This window comes from Octopus sinensis, linkage group LG1 (genome assembly GCF_006345805.1).
Source record: "Octopus sinensis linkage group LG1, ASM634580v1, whole genome shotgun sequence".
Lineage (NCBI taxonomy): Eukaryota > Metazoa > Mollusca > Cephalopoda > Octopoda > Octopodidae > Octopus > Octopus sinensis.
This window is the reverse complement of record NC_042997.1, coordinates 71,819,287-71,834,286: the sequence shown is the minus strand read 5'-3', so window position 1 is coordinate 71,834,286 and position 15,000 is coordinate 71,819,287. Positions and strand designations below refer to the sequence as shown.

Below are 15,000 nucleotides of genomic sequence, written 5' to 3'. Positions count from 1 at the left end.
GTTAATTGTTTGGTTTAGAGTCACAAATCAGGGAAAATAAGAGATGTCAAAGGAAGACTAACACATCAGCTGTAAGGATCAGTAAGAAAATGTGAAGCGATGCATGTAAAATATGTAACGGAAATAAATAAGTATAAAAAAGAGGGTTGTTGGCCAAGGGTATAATGGAGTGGGATACGTTGAGACAAATTTCAGTATCTGAACTAGTGCATAATTATAGGTTTCGTGTTAACTCAAGCGCTGAGAGCGACAGATAGCTGAGATGGTGAGGATATCGGAATACTAGTTGAATCTAACTTTTCAACATTACTAAGTATTAGCCATGTACAAAACACTTAACTCTGGCCAGCGGTCTTAGTCCGTCGATGAGTTGATGATTCCGCAAAGAACGTGAGATTGTGTTAAAGTAAGAAACAATTCGTGTTTGAAACGAATAGACGCAAAACTGAACACCATGTAGTATTTAGGTCTAGTCGGAATTGATATTGCCTTTGATATTTTGGCAAAAATCTTAAACTCTGCCTTTAGCAATCGTATATAGCAGAAATGTTTCCTCCTTTCGGCATTCTTCCTTAACCGTTACTCCACTTCCCAGCTAACTCACCTGCGAACGTTTGCGTCTACCAAGAAAGCTCGTAGAGCAGAACAACCAGGCTAATCAATTTGCCGCTCCTACAACCATTCTCTGTCAATTGTATATCAATGATCAAGAAAGGTAGAATAACATGTAATAAGGCACTAAGCAGTTTCAGAATCCGTGAGGGTAGGAAAGAAACTATGAACAGTATTCTTTCTGGCTGATTATTTTTAGCCAAGAAAGAATATATTTACAGGAATGACAAATTTGTGATTTTGACTGGAAGTTGTGCCAGCATTAGAAAATACCAGTGGAAAGGAAATAGCATAAAAACATGCCAGAAAAGGCGCTATGCTCTGTGATATACAAATCCACTATGATAGGAAGATCAAACTTAAACAAACACATACTTTTGACGAAGATCTCTTAGAAAGCATGTACCTTCTAATTGATATATTAGATCTAACAGAAGATAATGTATTTCTAAAAGAAATAGAGAAATTATCCAAATACAAGTGACTTGAAATAGAGATGACCAAAGTGTGAAGAGTAGAAATAGAAATATCTACAATAGGTTGTTTTGGAAATTATTTTAAAATGTTCATGAAAGGTGTAAACAAAATCTCAAGTCTTTATAATCTGTACATATTGCAGAAAATATCAATATAATTACACCAGATATATTACAGAGACCGATATCAAAAGAAAACAGTATTCGACTGGTACTTACTTCACCGACCCCGAATGGATAAAAGGCAAAGTCGACCTCGTTAGCACTTGAACTCAGAACGTAAAGACGAACGATACCCGGCGTGCTAACCATTCTGCTAGTTAGCCGCTTTAATACATTTAAGTATTAACCTCACTTCATTCTCAATGAAAGCTAACAGTTATACAAACGTTTTTAGTTTTTTTTGTTTTTGTCTACCCGTACTGAAACTGGCATAACAGCTTCTCCTTTATAGTCTAAGAAGAACAGCCACGACTATTTGCCACGGAAAACGTGCGTGCTTATTATTATACGAAAACCGATGAAAATTGCACAAGGTTCAACCGTAACGGATTGATACATACATTGAATAACCATAATAAATCAATGGGTGGGGGAGGATTATCACTGTTACAACAATAAAATTGACATATAATTAGTGTGATTATCAAGTATTTTGTTTCTAATAAGTGTAATAAATGTGTAGTAATTTCGTTAATTAAACAATTTCAAAATTCATCAGTTTTTATGCATTTGTTTAAACTGGAAATGAATTAGCAGTCCTGTTGTCAGTGAGTGCACATATGTGCACTCACGTATGTATATACAAACGCAGATCTCATACATTCAGCTTTGTTGTGGATTAGGAATGCGATTCAATATGTTTCCTATAAAAATAAAAAAAAAAACCCGAGTGCATAGTTCCACTAAATAAAAGACAAAACTGAGTGGGCTCGAAAGATAAGGGCTCGAAAGATGAAAAGCTGATTACGGTGAAGTCCCAATCATAGAACGCAAAAAGATATAACTAGTTACTTTAAGACGTCTGATCCGACACTCTAACGATCCGGCTAACTTTTGGAACTTCATATGGTGGTGAGCTAGCAGAATCGTTAGCACGCTGGTCAAATTGCTTAGTAGCATTTCTTCCGGCTACACGGTCTAAGTTCAAATTCTGCCGAGATCGACTTTGCCTTTCATCCTTTCAGAGAAAGAGGGAAGAGATAAAATAGTGTCAGTTAATCACTGGGGTAGATGTAATCAAGTGGCAACCTCTCCCAAAATTTCAGGTCTTGTGCTTATAGCAGGAAAAAAAAATTAGAGTTCCATATTTTTCCGAAATCCTTCTGGTTGTTATGGTTCTTATGTGTTGAAATAGAAATTATGAATGAATTGCAAAAGCCTTAATGTAGATATTGTTAGATATTATAACACACAGAAGGAATCACACAATGACGATATTTGAATCATGTTTCTATAGCTTGTGAAAGGAGTGCTTGGGTGGTTGTACAATTCACAGTCAGTCTCACTTTTCAGGGCATTGCATTTAACCTTGAACTGTCGGTAAGCGAAGATGCAGTGTTTAAGTTCCGTCATTGCTAAGTTTTTCTTTTTCTCGAAAATTAGAAAGAATTATTTTCAATGCTTAAAATTATATAAACGGAAATTATATATATATATATGTATGTCATTGTTCAGTTTATTTCAAGATTTCTTGCCAATAGAGGAAGAGTCAGTTTCTAACCTAGATTCAAGGCTCCTTCATTGCAATTTCAACATGAACAACAGGGTGTGTATGTATGTATGCATGTATGTATGTATGTATGTATGCATGTATGCATGTCATTATTCAGTTTCAAAATTTCTTGCCAATAGAGAAAGGACCTGTTTCTAACTTAGACCCAAGATTCCTTCATTGGAATTTCGACATCATCAACAAGGTATTACGCATGCATGCATGCATGTATGTATGTATGTATGTATGTATGATGTATGTATGTATGTATGTTGTATGTATGTATATATGTATGAATGTATGTATGTATGTATGTTTGTCTGTCTGTATGTATGTATGTATGGATGGATGGATGGATGTATGTATGTATGTATGTATGTATGTATATATGTGTGTATGTATGTATGTATGTCAGGTCACTTTCGAGTGCTACTGGTAACATGTAACCCAGTACAACCTGTTGCATGGTTGGGTCGTCGGCGATTAAACTGGCAACCCCACCAAGCTTGCTTGGTGAGGAGGGTGTTTGTTGGACACCCTGCGGGATGAAAAACAAAACCCGTCAAAGAGCGGAGGAACTCTTGAGAGTCAACGGCCATCCAATAAATGTCTTTAGGCTATATCATGCGCGGGGACATAGAAATAATCGGACTGAATATCCGTTCGCTCGGTTAAACCATTGGGAGTGAAGGACTCCCAGCCTTTGTTAGGGCATCCTTCTAGGAGAAGGTAACTCAGGTAACTGGGATAACTCCGACATAAAACCTGCGGCTCAGTGGTTACCGATGATGTTGACTTGTTCTTCTTTTCGGAATATGGATGCTGTTGCTTTGTGAGTGGGATTGACTCACTTTTTAAAAAATCTTCTTGCACAGGCATTGCACCATAACAACATTGATTAAGCTTCGTGCAACGACCATGCTCGATAACGAGGGGGCAGCCACCATGTATGTATGTATGTATGTATGTATGTATGTATGTATGTATGTATGTATGTATGTATGTATGTATGTTTGTATGTATGTGCATATTTGCATGTTTTATGCATGTATTCTCATGCATATAGTTACATATCTAGACATGCTCATATATATATATATATATATTATATATATATATATATATAATATATATATATATATATATATATTTAAATGATAAACTTCTGGAAAGTTTTACAAAATTTTTATAGTTCCAGTGATGGCCTGGATCTGAAGTTTTCGAATTAGCTTTTTCCTTTCTGGTTCTGAGAAGCCTAATTTCTCAAGATTGGTATTTAAGCAGTGTGTTACATACCCCAGGGCCCCAATAATTATCGGTATAAACCTGAAATTGTAATCCGGATAGAGTAACTGTAGATTTCTCAATAGTTCAGCATAGGTGTTCTCTTTTTCACTGTTCTTCAGCTTTACGTTAACATCCGCTGGGTCGCTAATTTCCACAACTGTGCACAGTTTCTCTATCCCAAATCATTATATCAGGTATGTCGTGCTTACATTTTATAAAGGTCTTCTCTGGTACATTCCGCCAGTATTCCTTTTTATTATGAGTGGCTATGGCTTCTACCATATTATGGGTTTTTATTTCTTTGTCCTCGGGATTATCCTTCCGACGGATTTCATTATGGAATGTCCTTACTACGTCATGTCGCATCCGTAGTTAATACCGTGATGACAACTGCGGATATGAAACGATCATATGTTTTTTATAAAGCATAAAATACTATACTTGGTTTCCGTACTTTATTAATACTATATATACATAGTAGCCTTTAATAGCATTTCATAATCTTTGCCTTATATTGCAAAAGCTCGCTGTATCTGAAGAGAAGACGAACTGTTATTTTGCTACAATCAAACGGGTTCTCCGTTGCTTAATTTGTAAGCTATTAGCTGGATGATGCCAACCCGCAAACTTTACATCGTTTACCGTGCAATAGCCGACAGCAGCTACTGAAATACCAACTCCACCACGTGATCCGAAGCGATAAAGAACGTGCATCCGTCCCCATCCAATTATATTTAACGATATTTAGAAGTTGTAACCGTCTCTATATGCAGAAGTAATGCCCGGATAGCAAGGCGTATTTCTTGCATCTATAACATTTCGGAATATTATATCTTTTTTTTTAGTCAAGCTGTTACTTAGCGGCATTTCGGCCATCCTAACTTTCTGAATTCAAATTCTGCTGAGGTCGACTTTGCCTCTCATTTTTTCGGGGTCGATAAAATAAGTTGAGCCCTGGGGTCGATGTCATCGACTATCCCAATCTCTCAAATTTCAGACCTTGTGCTTATAGTAGAAAGGCATATTTATGTGTGTGTGTGTGTGTGTGTGTGTGTGTGTGTGTGTGTGTGTGTAGATGCGTAGATGAATTTACATACGCATGCGTATATATAAGTATAAATTGTTAATTATACATTTCGGCATCGTCTTCTTAATTGTTTCTTTTTCATCTAGCAGAGATGAAATCCCAAGAGTAATCTTAGTAATAGGAGCTTCTTTTTTTTTATAATGTGTTGTTTGTGTCTTTTGTAGCATTGTTTGCACATGTAGTTCATAGACTACAATCGTCTCTTGATTGTCTGAGAACATTACTCATCACTTGATAGCTTGGGTTTTAAAATAATGCTCTACTTCATCTATTGTTATTTCTTGTTACACCCAAGAAGGGTGAGAGATCATTAAAAGAACATCTTAAACATATTAAATCAGAGAACGAAAGCATAGAGTTTCCAGCTAAAAGTTGCAACAAGTTACATTTCAAAATATTTATAAAGAACTCCTGAGTGGGGAAAGCTATATCAGCGACGTTAAAAATATCTACCATAACAATTCTATTTTTATGTATTAAATTCATAGAAATAGAATCTTGAAGGTACTCTTTTCGTGTATAAAATGAAACAGTAGTGCCAAAATAATTTTATTACAGGATTTAGTTTTATTACATTACCTTTGGAGCACAAATTCCACCTGAATTGATTTTACTTTTATCGATCTGGAGCCGATAAATCGCGCACTGGATTACATTCAACTCCTATAAAATGAAGCCTTGCACTAGTCAAAAAACGTTAACAGACAGTATGAATGGGGTAGGAAAATGTCAATTAAAAACGCTATGCAGCCCTTAGTTTCTTTCTTTTTAGTTCAAAGTTGAAATATCATGTAAGCAGGTTCTAAGCCAAGGTATTCACCACCCTAGGGCTAGCACTACAATAAGTGCTTCTTTTTCCCAGTTAGGAGTGTTTGCTGAATGTAGCCATGGGTAGTAGTTTATAGAGTACAATGGTTCAGCTGGTAATAATACAGTTATCTGCTAATACTAAAACATTTTTCAAACGACTACAACAAATCCTGAGGTTAATAAAGAAATATTTCGGCGGGGGTAAAGAATACGTACACCACCCGTTTTCGGCGTAACAAAACCCTAACCATAACCCTAATCCTAACCCTAAACCCTAACCCTAACCCTAACCCTAAGACTAAACACCGTGTGTACTTATTCTTTACTTTCGCCAATATTTCTTACATATTTTTACCTTTTCTGGCGCTCCCGGATACAAGTAGCTTAAGCAGTTGCTTGGTTTGCCAAATGCATAGAGCCGGCATATGAATCGATAAAATATGACATATTAAACCCCATGCAACTATCAAATTGCCTCTCTCAAGATTTTATTTTTTAATTGTTTCAGTCATTTGTTTGCGGGCATGCTGGGGCACCGCCTTGAAGGTTTTTTAGTCGAACAAATCGACCTCAGGATTTATTTTTTAAGCATATTACTTTATCGGTCTCTTTTACCGAACTACTAAGTTATAAGGACGTAAACACACCAACACCAGCTTTCAAGCGGCTGTGGGAACAAACAGATCAAAGACACACACATATACGACGGGCTTCTTTCAGTTTTCGTGTACCAAATCCACTCACAAGGTTTTGGTCGGCCTGAAGTTATAGTAGAAGGCACTTGCCCAAGGTGTCAGGCAGTGGGACTGCACCTTGAAATATGTGGTTGGGAAGCAAGTTTCCTACACAGCCACACCTGTACCTATTAAGAAGAAAAAATCATGATCCCAGAAATCATAGAGCATCATACCAGTTATATTCTGACATTTGCTTTCGCAAACAGTATTTAATTTTCAGTATCTAGTTCTTGCTAAACCAACTTCTGCCATATTTCAGAATTTATTATTGTTTGAATCGCAAGTGGTCAACCCTCATAGATCTGACCTACGATTAGGGCATTCTAGCTATGATTATATTAAATATCCAGCTAAAATATATTGAGAACTTCAAACTATAATTCGATTATTTATCCATATTCTAAATTATAAATACTCATATCTCTTTTTTCTATTTCTATCTTGCAGCAAGGAATTATTCGAACATTTGATGAGGATTACATCATTGAACCTTTAAAGGGAACTTTTCAGAAAACAGAAGATGAGGACAATGATGAAATTAAACTTAAAAGACCACATCGGATTTACCGAAGATCTACAGTAAATATGGCGAAGGACCAGTTCTGCGGGACAAAAACTCCAACTGGTAGGAACAATAATCAATAATTAAAGAACATTTTTACATGCTATAAGAAAGAATTGAAATATTTTCGTAGAATTTCCATGTAGTTTTCATATGTTGATACCCAAAGCAATCAAGCGTTCCTTCAATTAATCTTTTTGTCAATGAAATATTTGTTTTGCATAAGTGAGACTGCGTTATTAATCTTTACCTCTCTAACTATAATATAACTATATTAACGTATGTTTGTTTAAGCGGTCGGAAAGGAATCTGTGACAAAATTATACATGTAATTCATGGTAAGATAATGTAGTAGTGGAGGAGAGAGGCACATCATCATCGAGAAGGGAGAGGACTGTGAAGAAAGAACTTTCTAACAGGCCAATTAATCAATTAACTAAGGCTTGAGCTGGAAGAACGCCGGGTGAAATGTTTACCGGCATTTCGTCCGACTTCACGTTTTGAGTTCAAATTCCGCCGCGGCCGACTTTGCCTTTCATCCTTTCGGGGTCGATGAAATAAAAACCAGTTGAACACTGGGGGTGGATGTTATCGACTTACCCTTCTCTCGAAATTGCTGGCCTTGTGTCAAAATTTTAAACCAATTAAACAATTAACTATTTATCTGTTTAATTAATAAAACTAAAGTGAAATACAACCACTGCGGGTATACTGGCGGCATAACCCTCCCAAATTGAAATTATCTGTGTTATTTAGGATTAGAAATACATATTTGTTAGTCATATTGAGGATATTCATTCGGGTCGGATTTTAACAAGAGAATCGATAGAATGGAAAGTTTTAAATTTCTGAGCGATGTCTGTTATGTTTTACTTGTTTTAATCATTGGACTACGGCCATGCTAGGTCACCTTTTTAAAAGGTTTAGTCAAACAAATCACACCAGTACTTATTTTTAAAGTCTGGTACTTATACTATTGATATCTTTTGCCAAGCTAAAACCGGTTGTCAAACGATGGAAAGGGAGACAAATGCAAATGTACAAGCAGACACACTCACACACACAAACACACACACACACACACACACACAACGGACCTCCACAGTGTCCGTCTGCCAAATTCACACACATGGTATGCATCAGCCCGGGCCTACTGCAGAAGGCACTCGTTCAATGTACCGCGCAGTGGGCCTAAACCCGAGACCACGTGATTGCAAAGCGAGTTTTTCTTTGTTTTATTACCTCACAGCCATGCCTGCGCCCTCTATATAATTTATATAAAATGTACATTATTTACATTATTTACATTTGACGGATATTTGTCCTCATCTTGTTTGTTGCTAACACAACGTTTCGGCTGATATACCCTCCAGCCTTCATCAGGTGTCTTGGGAAAATTTCGAACCTGGGTTCTCATTCATAAGGTATTTTCGATGTTGCTGTTGTTATTAATTATTGTTGTTGTTGTTGTTGTTGTCGTCGTTATTATTATCATTATTCAGGTCACTGCCTGGAATCGAACTCGGAATCTTGGGGTTAGTCGCTCGCGCACTCAACCACTACGCCATTTGCCCGTGCATATGGCGTAGTGGTTAAGTGCGTGGGCTACTAACCCCAAGATTCCGAGTTCGATTCCAGGCAGTGACCTGAATAATAATAATAATAATAATAATAATAATAATAATAATAATAATAATAATGACGACGACGACGACGACGACGACGATGACGATGACGATGATGATGATAATAATAATAATAATAATAATAATAATAATAATAATAACAACAACAACAAAAACAACAACAACAACGATGACATCGAAAAACACCTTACGAATGAGAACCTAGGTTCGAAATTTCCCCAAGATATCTGATGAAGGCTGGGGGCATATCAACCAAAACGTTGTGTTAACAACAAACAAGATGGGGACAAATATCCGTCAAATGTAAATAATGTACATAATTCCTCATCTCTTAAATATAGAACTGTATTATATAAAATGGTTTTGAACAGAAAGACATGTAGAATTAGTCTTGGTACAAAGACGTGTAGAATTAGTCATGGCATCTGTAATATAATGATACACAATCATGTCCAGACGAACTTCGAAAATATTCTCTTGGACACCAGAATGGGTTTAGAAAAATAGAAAAACTGGTCAAACGAATTATAGAAGTGTTTGAGCGAAAAGTCTTCGAATATTCTCTTATTTGCACATTCCTCAAAAACTTTTGACTCACTTCGTAGCAGTAAAATGCTAGAAATTCTAGTAACCTATGAAATCTCAAGAAATTATGGAAGCAACAAAAATGCTCAACTAAGATACAGAGTACGTCAGTTTTTCTAGGACATCTCTTTCAAGCGTTCTTTCTTCTAACTTTCTGTTTACCTGACTTTTCAGATAAATAATGTCGGGCATCAAGTTGACGAAGCAAATGAAAAGGCACGCTGTAATCTTTGCATTAAAAGTGCAGCATAGTGATACAGAGATAATTTCCTTCCTCAAAGTTCCCCATTCTTTGTTGTCAAAGTTTGAAAGGAGTTGGAAGCTGCTAACAGGGATCCAACACCAGCAGCTAAACGCCAAACGCGTGCAGAGGGTCCGAATACTATCAGAACACATAACTTTGTATAAAAAGCCTAAGAAATAATCGATTAAAACCCCCAGAAAGTCAATCAGAGTCGTTGCAAAGGACCTCAAGGTTTCAGGATGGACCACCAGAACAGTTGTGGACGAAGACATCCGATACAAGTCGGGTGTGATAAGCACTTACCTAACAAGTTAAGACAAGAGGCTGGAATGCTTTGGCTTTTATCCAGTGAGAATATATATATGTGTGTGTGTGTGTGTGTATATATATATACAAAATGGGACAAGAACGCAAAACATCCGGACAGTTAGGTGATACAAAGATGGGACAACAAAACATCCAGATAGACGATACAAAGAAAGCAAGGACGGGTCATTCGAAGTTTTCTTTCCTCAGTCAAGTACCAGATTATCTTCGCTATTTCGGCTGATTTTACTTGTGATTGCTCCAATCTGGACAGCCCCAAGGAAAAACTAAGTTAAGAGCATTAGATTCCTTGGAAGAAAGCAGTGAATGTATAGAAAAACAAAAACGGAAAAAACGGACAATGTTACACAAATATAATAAAATAATAACAGGACATAACAACAGGTGTCTTTCGACTAAGGACGAATTAAATTAAGCTGGCGTGCGGGGAAATGAAGACTTACGGCAGGGTTACAAGATTTCACAAACACAGGGAGGAATATCGATGTTGTACGGACAACAGCCAGACCAAGAAAGAAAGAACAGGCTTGGCCGAACGCCGGTCACGTGGGAAGAGAAGAGAGAGAAGTAGAAGCAGAGGGACAGAAGAATTACATATATACGCATGTGTATGCGTGTGCGCGGCACGTGTGTATACTTTACTCATATGAGACTTGGCGTCATGTAAGGATCCTTCAGCGCTTACTTCAGAGATGTTTGTGAGACACATTCTGAATGTTGGTTGGTCCTTGTGGGCTTCAGACACAGGGGACTTGAGGGACGCTAACGTCCTAAGCATTGAGGTGATGATGCACAAGCACCCTTTACTATGGACAGAACACCTTATTCGGATCAATGACTATAGGATCCCCAAGTAGATGTTATCTGGTGAACTTGTTTGTGGAAAGCGCCCCTAGCAGAAACCAAGTCTTCAATGTAAAAATTGTGCAATATCTTTGTTGAAAGCATGTGAAATATGGGAGGTCAAATAGCAAAACAATGCTTGTCACCGCAACCAGTGGACGAAACAAATAAAAAGAAAGTGCTTGTTTTGAAAAAGTATGCATTTTTCATGTAGAATTTAAGCGAGTTGTTCGAAAACGTACCTCCAGCAGTGTGAATGGAGGACGCATGGTCTCAAGTATCTGTGGACGCGTAGGTTTATCTAGAGGTGGGTTCAGTGGTCGCCAGTAGGGTCACAAGTGTAAAATATAGATTTGTCTGAATGCACAATGCTTTTAATTGTCAGTGAAGATCTTCCTCAGTCACTAGTAGACAGTGATCAGTTATGTATGTTGTGGGCAAGAGGCTTGCTTTCCAACCACATAGTTCCGGGTTCCGTCCTACTGCCTGGCATCTTGGGCAAGTGTCTTCTACTATAATCTCCGGCCAACCAAAGCCTTGTGAGTGGATTTGGTAGAAGGAAACTAAAAGAAAGCCTTCATATATATATATATATATATATATATATATATAACGGGAAGCTTTATGAAAATAAACAAAAGACGAAGGCAGGTGGAAAACAAACGAACAATTGTATTAGTATGGCGCTCAGGAAATATAAATAAAACAAGTCTTTAACGTTTCGAGCCTACGCTCTTCAACAGAAAGATACACAGAGAGAGAAAAACACAGAAAGAAGGAGAGAAAAAAAAAGAGAGAGAGAGAGAGAGTGAGAGAGAGAGAGAGAGAGAGAGAGAGAGAGAGATCAGAGTAATTGCGCAGGGCAGTGTTTACGTATAATCACAATTTAGGTATTTAGGTTAGTTGAAATATGTTTGTCACACATTTCAACTGCTAAAGCCAAATGCACTGCATTTACTGTGGAGAAAAATCTCTCTTACGGTAAAAAGGTGTGAAAACACTCCGTTCGTTCAGTGTCGCCTTCTATCGGGAATTTCAGACATTGATATTTCGGGTTTATTGACTCTTGTCGATGAGATGCACCTAAGAGAGACAACCCTGAACGAACTGACAAAGCTAATAGCTTTATACATATTTCAGCCAACATATTGACTGATTTGCGCTAGTAGATCGTCCGATCGAGAAAAATATCGGAGTAATTGCGCTAAGCAGTGTTTACGTTTATGTATGTATGTATGTATGTATGTATGTATGTATGTATGTATGTATGTATGTATTATGTATGTATGTATATGATGAAGATTGCTTCATATTGACAGATGATAACCGTCCCATAAATACACACCACATCCCATCACACACCACAATCCCTCCATTGATGAGCCCTCAAGTTTTTTCTACATCTTTGCCCTTAGGAATTTGATTCTGAAGGAATGTTTTGTGAACTAGCATATGCCTATTAAGTCCAAATATTGTCTTACAAATTTTGTAACATATGACACAAGTTGGGGTTCACGATTATTACCTACCTGGCCATTTCGATTTTCATATGATTTCATATGATTCACGTGCCCTGCTTTTGACAACAGAACACGATCACACATAATACATATCAATGTTCACTGTTGATTTCCGTTTCAATTGTTCCTTTGCGACAGGCCCTTTTAAGCTCAGAACGCTGAATCATCTTTTCCTCCCGGGCATTGCAACCAGACCTAACAGCATCTCTCCACTTGTTCAGATCCAGAACATCAATTTCCCAATCACTTTTGTTCATATCTAGTTTCTCCAGATTTTGTTTCACACCGTCTGTATATCTTTTCCTCGGTTTATGTTGTGGTCGCTTACCCAGAGTTGAGCTCATCATAAAAAAGACGCTTTGGAATCGGTCATCTTTTATTCTAATAACATGTCCAGCCCATCTCATTTGAGCCATGATAACATGTTCAATTGATTTACAACGTGCCATGCGCAAAATTTTTGTATCTTGTATGAAACATTCCCAAGATACACCTGAGGCACTTTTAATGAAATCTCTCCTGTATTTTCATATGACGCCTGTAAGTGGTACCACGTCTCACTCAAATAAAGAAGTGCCGTCAATACACACGTTTTATAAACGCTGATTTTTATCTGCTGGGAAATTCTTCTATCTGCTCATACTCGCTTTTCGAGCCTTCCAAATGCAAACCTTCCCTTCCTTATTCGATAGTATATCTCTGCATCAAGACCGCCATCTTTTGACAGTGTCCTTCCAAGGTAAACAAAATTATCAATGACTTCGAACCTTGTTCTATACATAAGAATGCCTGGTTGAGAATATGTTTGTCCTGACACAGGAGTAAACATTACTTTGATTCTTCAAAGACTAATTGTGAGTCCCAAATGTACACATTCAGTGAAAAATCTGTCCATTATATGTTGCATATCCCCCGCTAAGTGTATATACGCATATATACGTGTGTGTGTGTGTGTGTGTGTGTGTGTGTGTGTGTGTGTGTGTATGTGTGTGTGTGTGTGTGTGTGTGTGTGTGTGTGTGTATGCGTGTGTCCACCACCGCTTGACAACTGTGCTGGTGTGTTTACGTTCCCGTAACCTAGCTGTTCGGCAAAAGCTATCGATAGAATAAGTATCAGGTTTGAAAAAAAGGACTGGTGTCAATTCATTCGACTAAGAATTCTTCAAGATGGTGTCCCGGTATGGCCGCGGTCTAATGTCTGAAACAAGTAGAAAGAAGATAGAATATATAAATAAGGGTGCAAAATAATACCTACAATTGCCAGAAATATGAGCTAAAAAACGTAACTCGGATAGCCACACAAAAATCACCAACCTCTTGAGGTGTTGAAAGGTACTGCGAACGGCAAGCCACAACATCTTTATCCAGCGAAATAAAAGTCACTGAATGAAATAATTTGATAAGACTCTATCATATGATTTCGAAATTTAACCAATCAGGTATCGTTTCAACTTATTTCATTCGGTGAGTTTTATCTCGCTAGAGAAAAATTTGGGGGCTTGCCGCTCGCAGTGTCTTTGAACATCTTATGAGGTTAGTGATTTTGTGTGGCTATTCGAGTTATATCTTTTAGCTCTTATTTCTAGCAATTGTAGGTGATATTTTGCATTCTTATTTATATATGTACATATATGTATGTATGTATGTATGTATGTATGTATGTATGTATGTATGTATGTATATATGCATATATTTATATATTATTTATATTATATTATATAATATATTGTTGTGGCGCCCTTCGGTCATGAATGACCATGGGATTGCACCTAGAAAGCTACCCTCCGATTCACAGGTCTGGGCAAGGTTGTTTATGGAAGACCAGCAGTCGCCCACGCATACCAGCCTCCCCTCTCCACGCCACAGATGTTATCCAAGGGAAAGGCGAAGGCCGATACAGCTTAGCACCAGTGACATCGCAGCTCATTTATTAACGTGCAAGTGGCTGAGTACTCCACAGACACATGTACCATTAACGTAGTTCTCGAGGAGATTCAGCGTGACACAGAGTGTGACAAGGCTGGCCCTTTGAAATACAAGTACAACAGAAACAGGAATAGTGAGAGAAAGTTGTGGTGAAAGAGTACAGCAGGGCTCACCACCACCCACTGCCAGGCATCGTGGAGCTTTAGATACACTCACAATACCCGGTCTGGGAATCGAAACCGCGATCCTACGATCTTGAAAAAGTGTATACAAGCAATAATAAATCTCTGAACGAGGTATAGACAGTAACTGCACGACAATGTGAAGCATATTTGCCATCTCAATATGGCTAACCACTAAGATCAGTGACGAAAAGTCACTGGAAAAAGTATATAAATATTTGCATTGAGACCCTTCCATCGAAAACCGGTGATTGTCGTGCGCTGATGACGGGTCAATAAGCAGAAACTGCAGTCCGTGCGTATCACTTAGGTTGACGAGAGAAGGATGACCTCCCTTTGCAAATACCGATAGTGCACAGAAAGTGTGTCAATAGCCAGCTGGAGAAGATGCTCTCCTGCGGCTACAAGCTACAGAAACACCCACCCTTAGTGGTTAGCCATA

General features: G+C 37.8%; 1 protein-coding gene across 1 annotated transcript in view; it reads left to right on the top strand.

Moving 5' to 3' along the window:
- LOC115213637 (A disintegrin and metalloproteinase with thrombospondin motifs 16) overlaps positions 1–15,000 on the top strand; it is a 408,361-nt gene that overhangs the window by 243,493 nt on the left and 149,868 nt on the right. Inside the window, exon 4 of the mRNA XM_029782588.2 lies at positions 7,171–7,348. Within this exon, the coding sequence (XP_029638448.1) occupies positions 7,171–7,348 (178 nt within the window). The remainder of the gene's footprint in view (positions 1–7,170; positions 7,349–15,000) is intronic.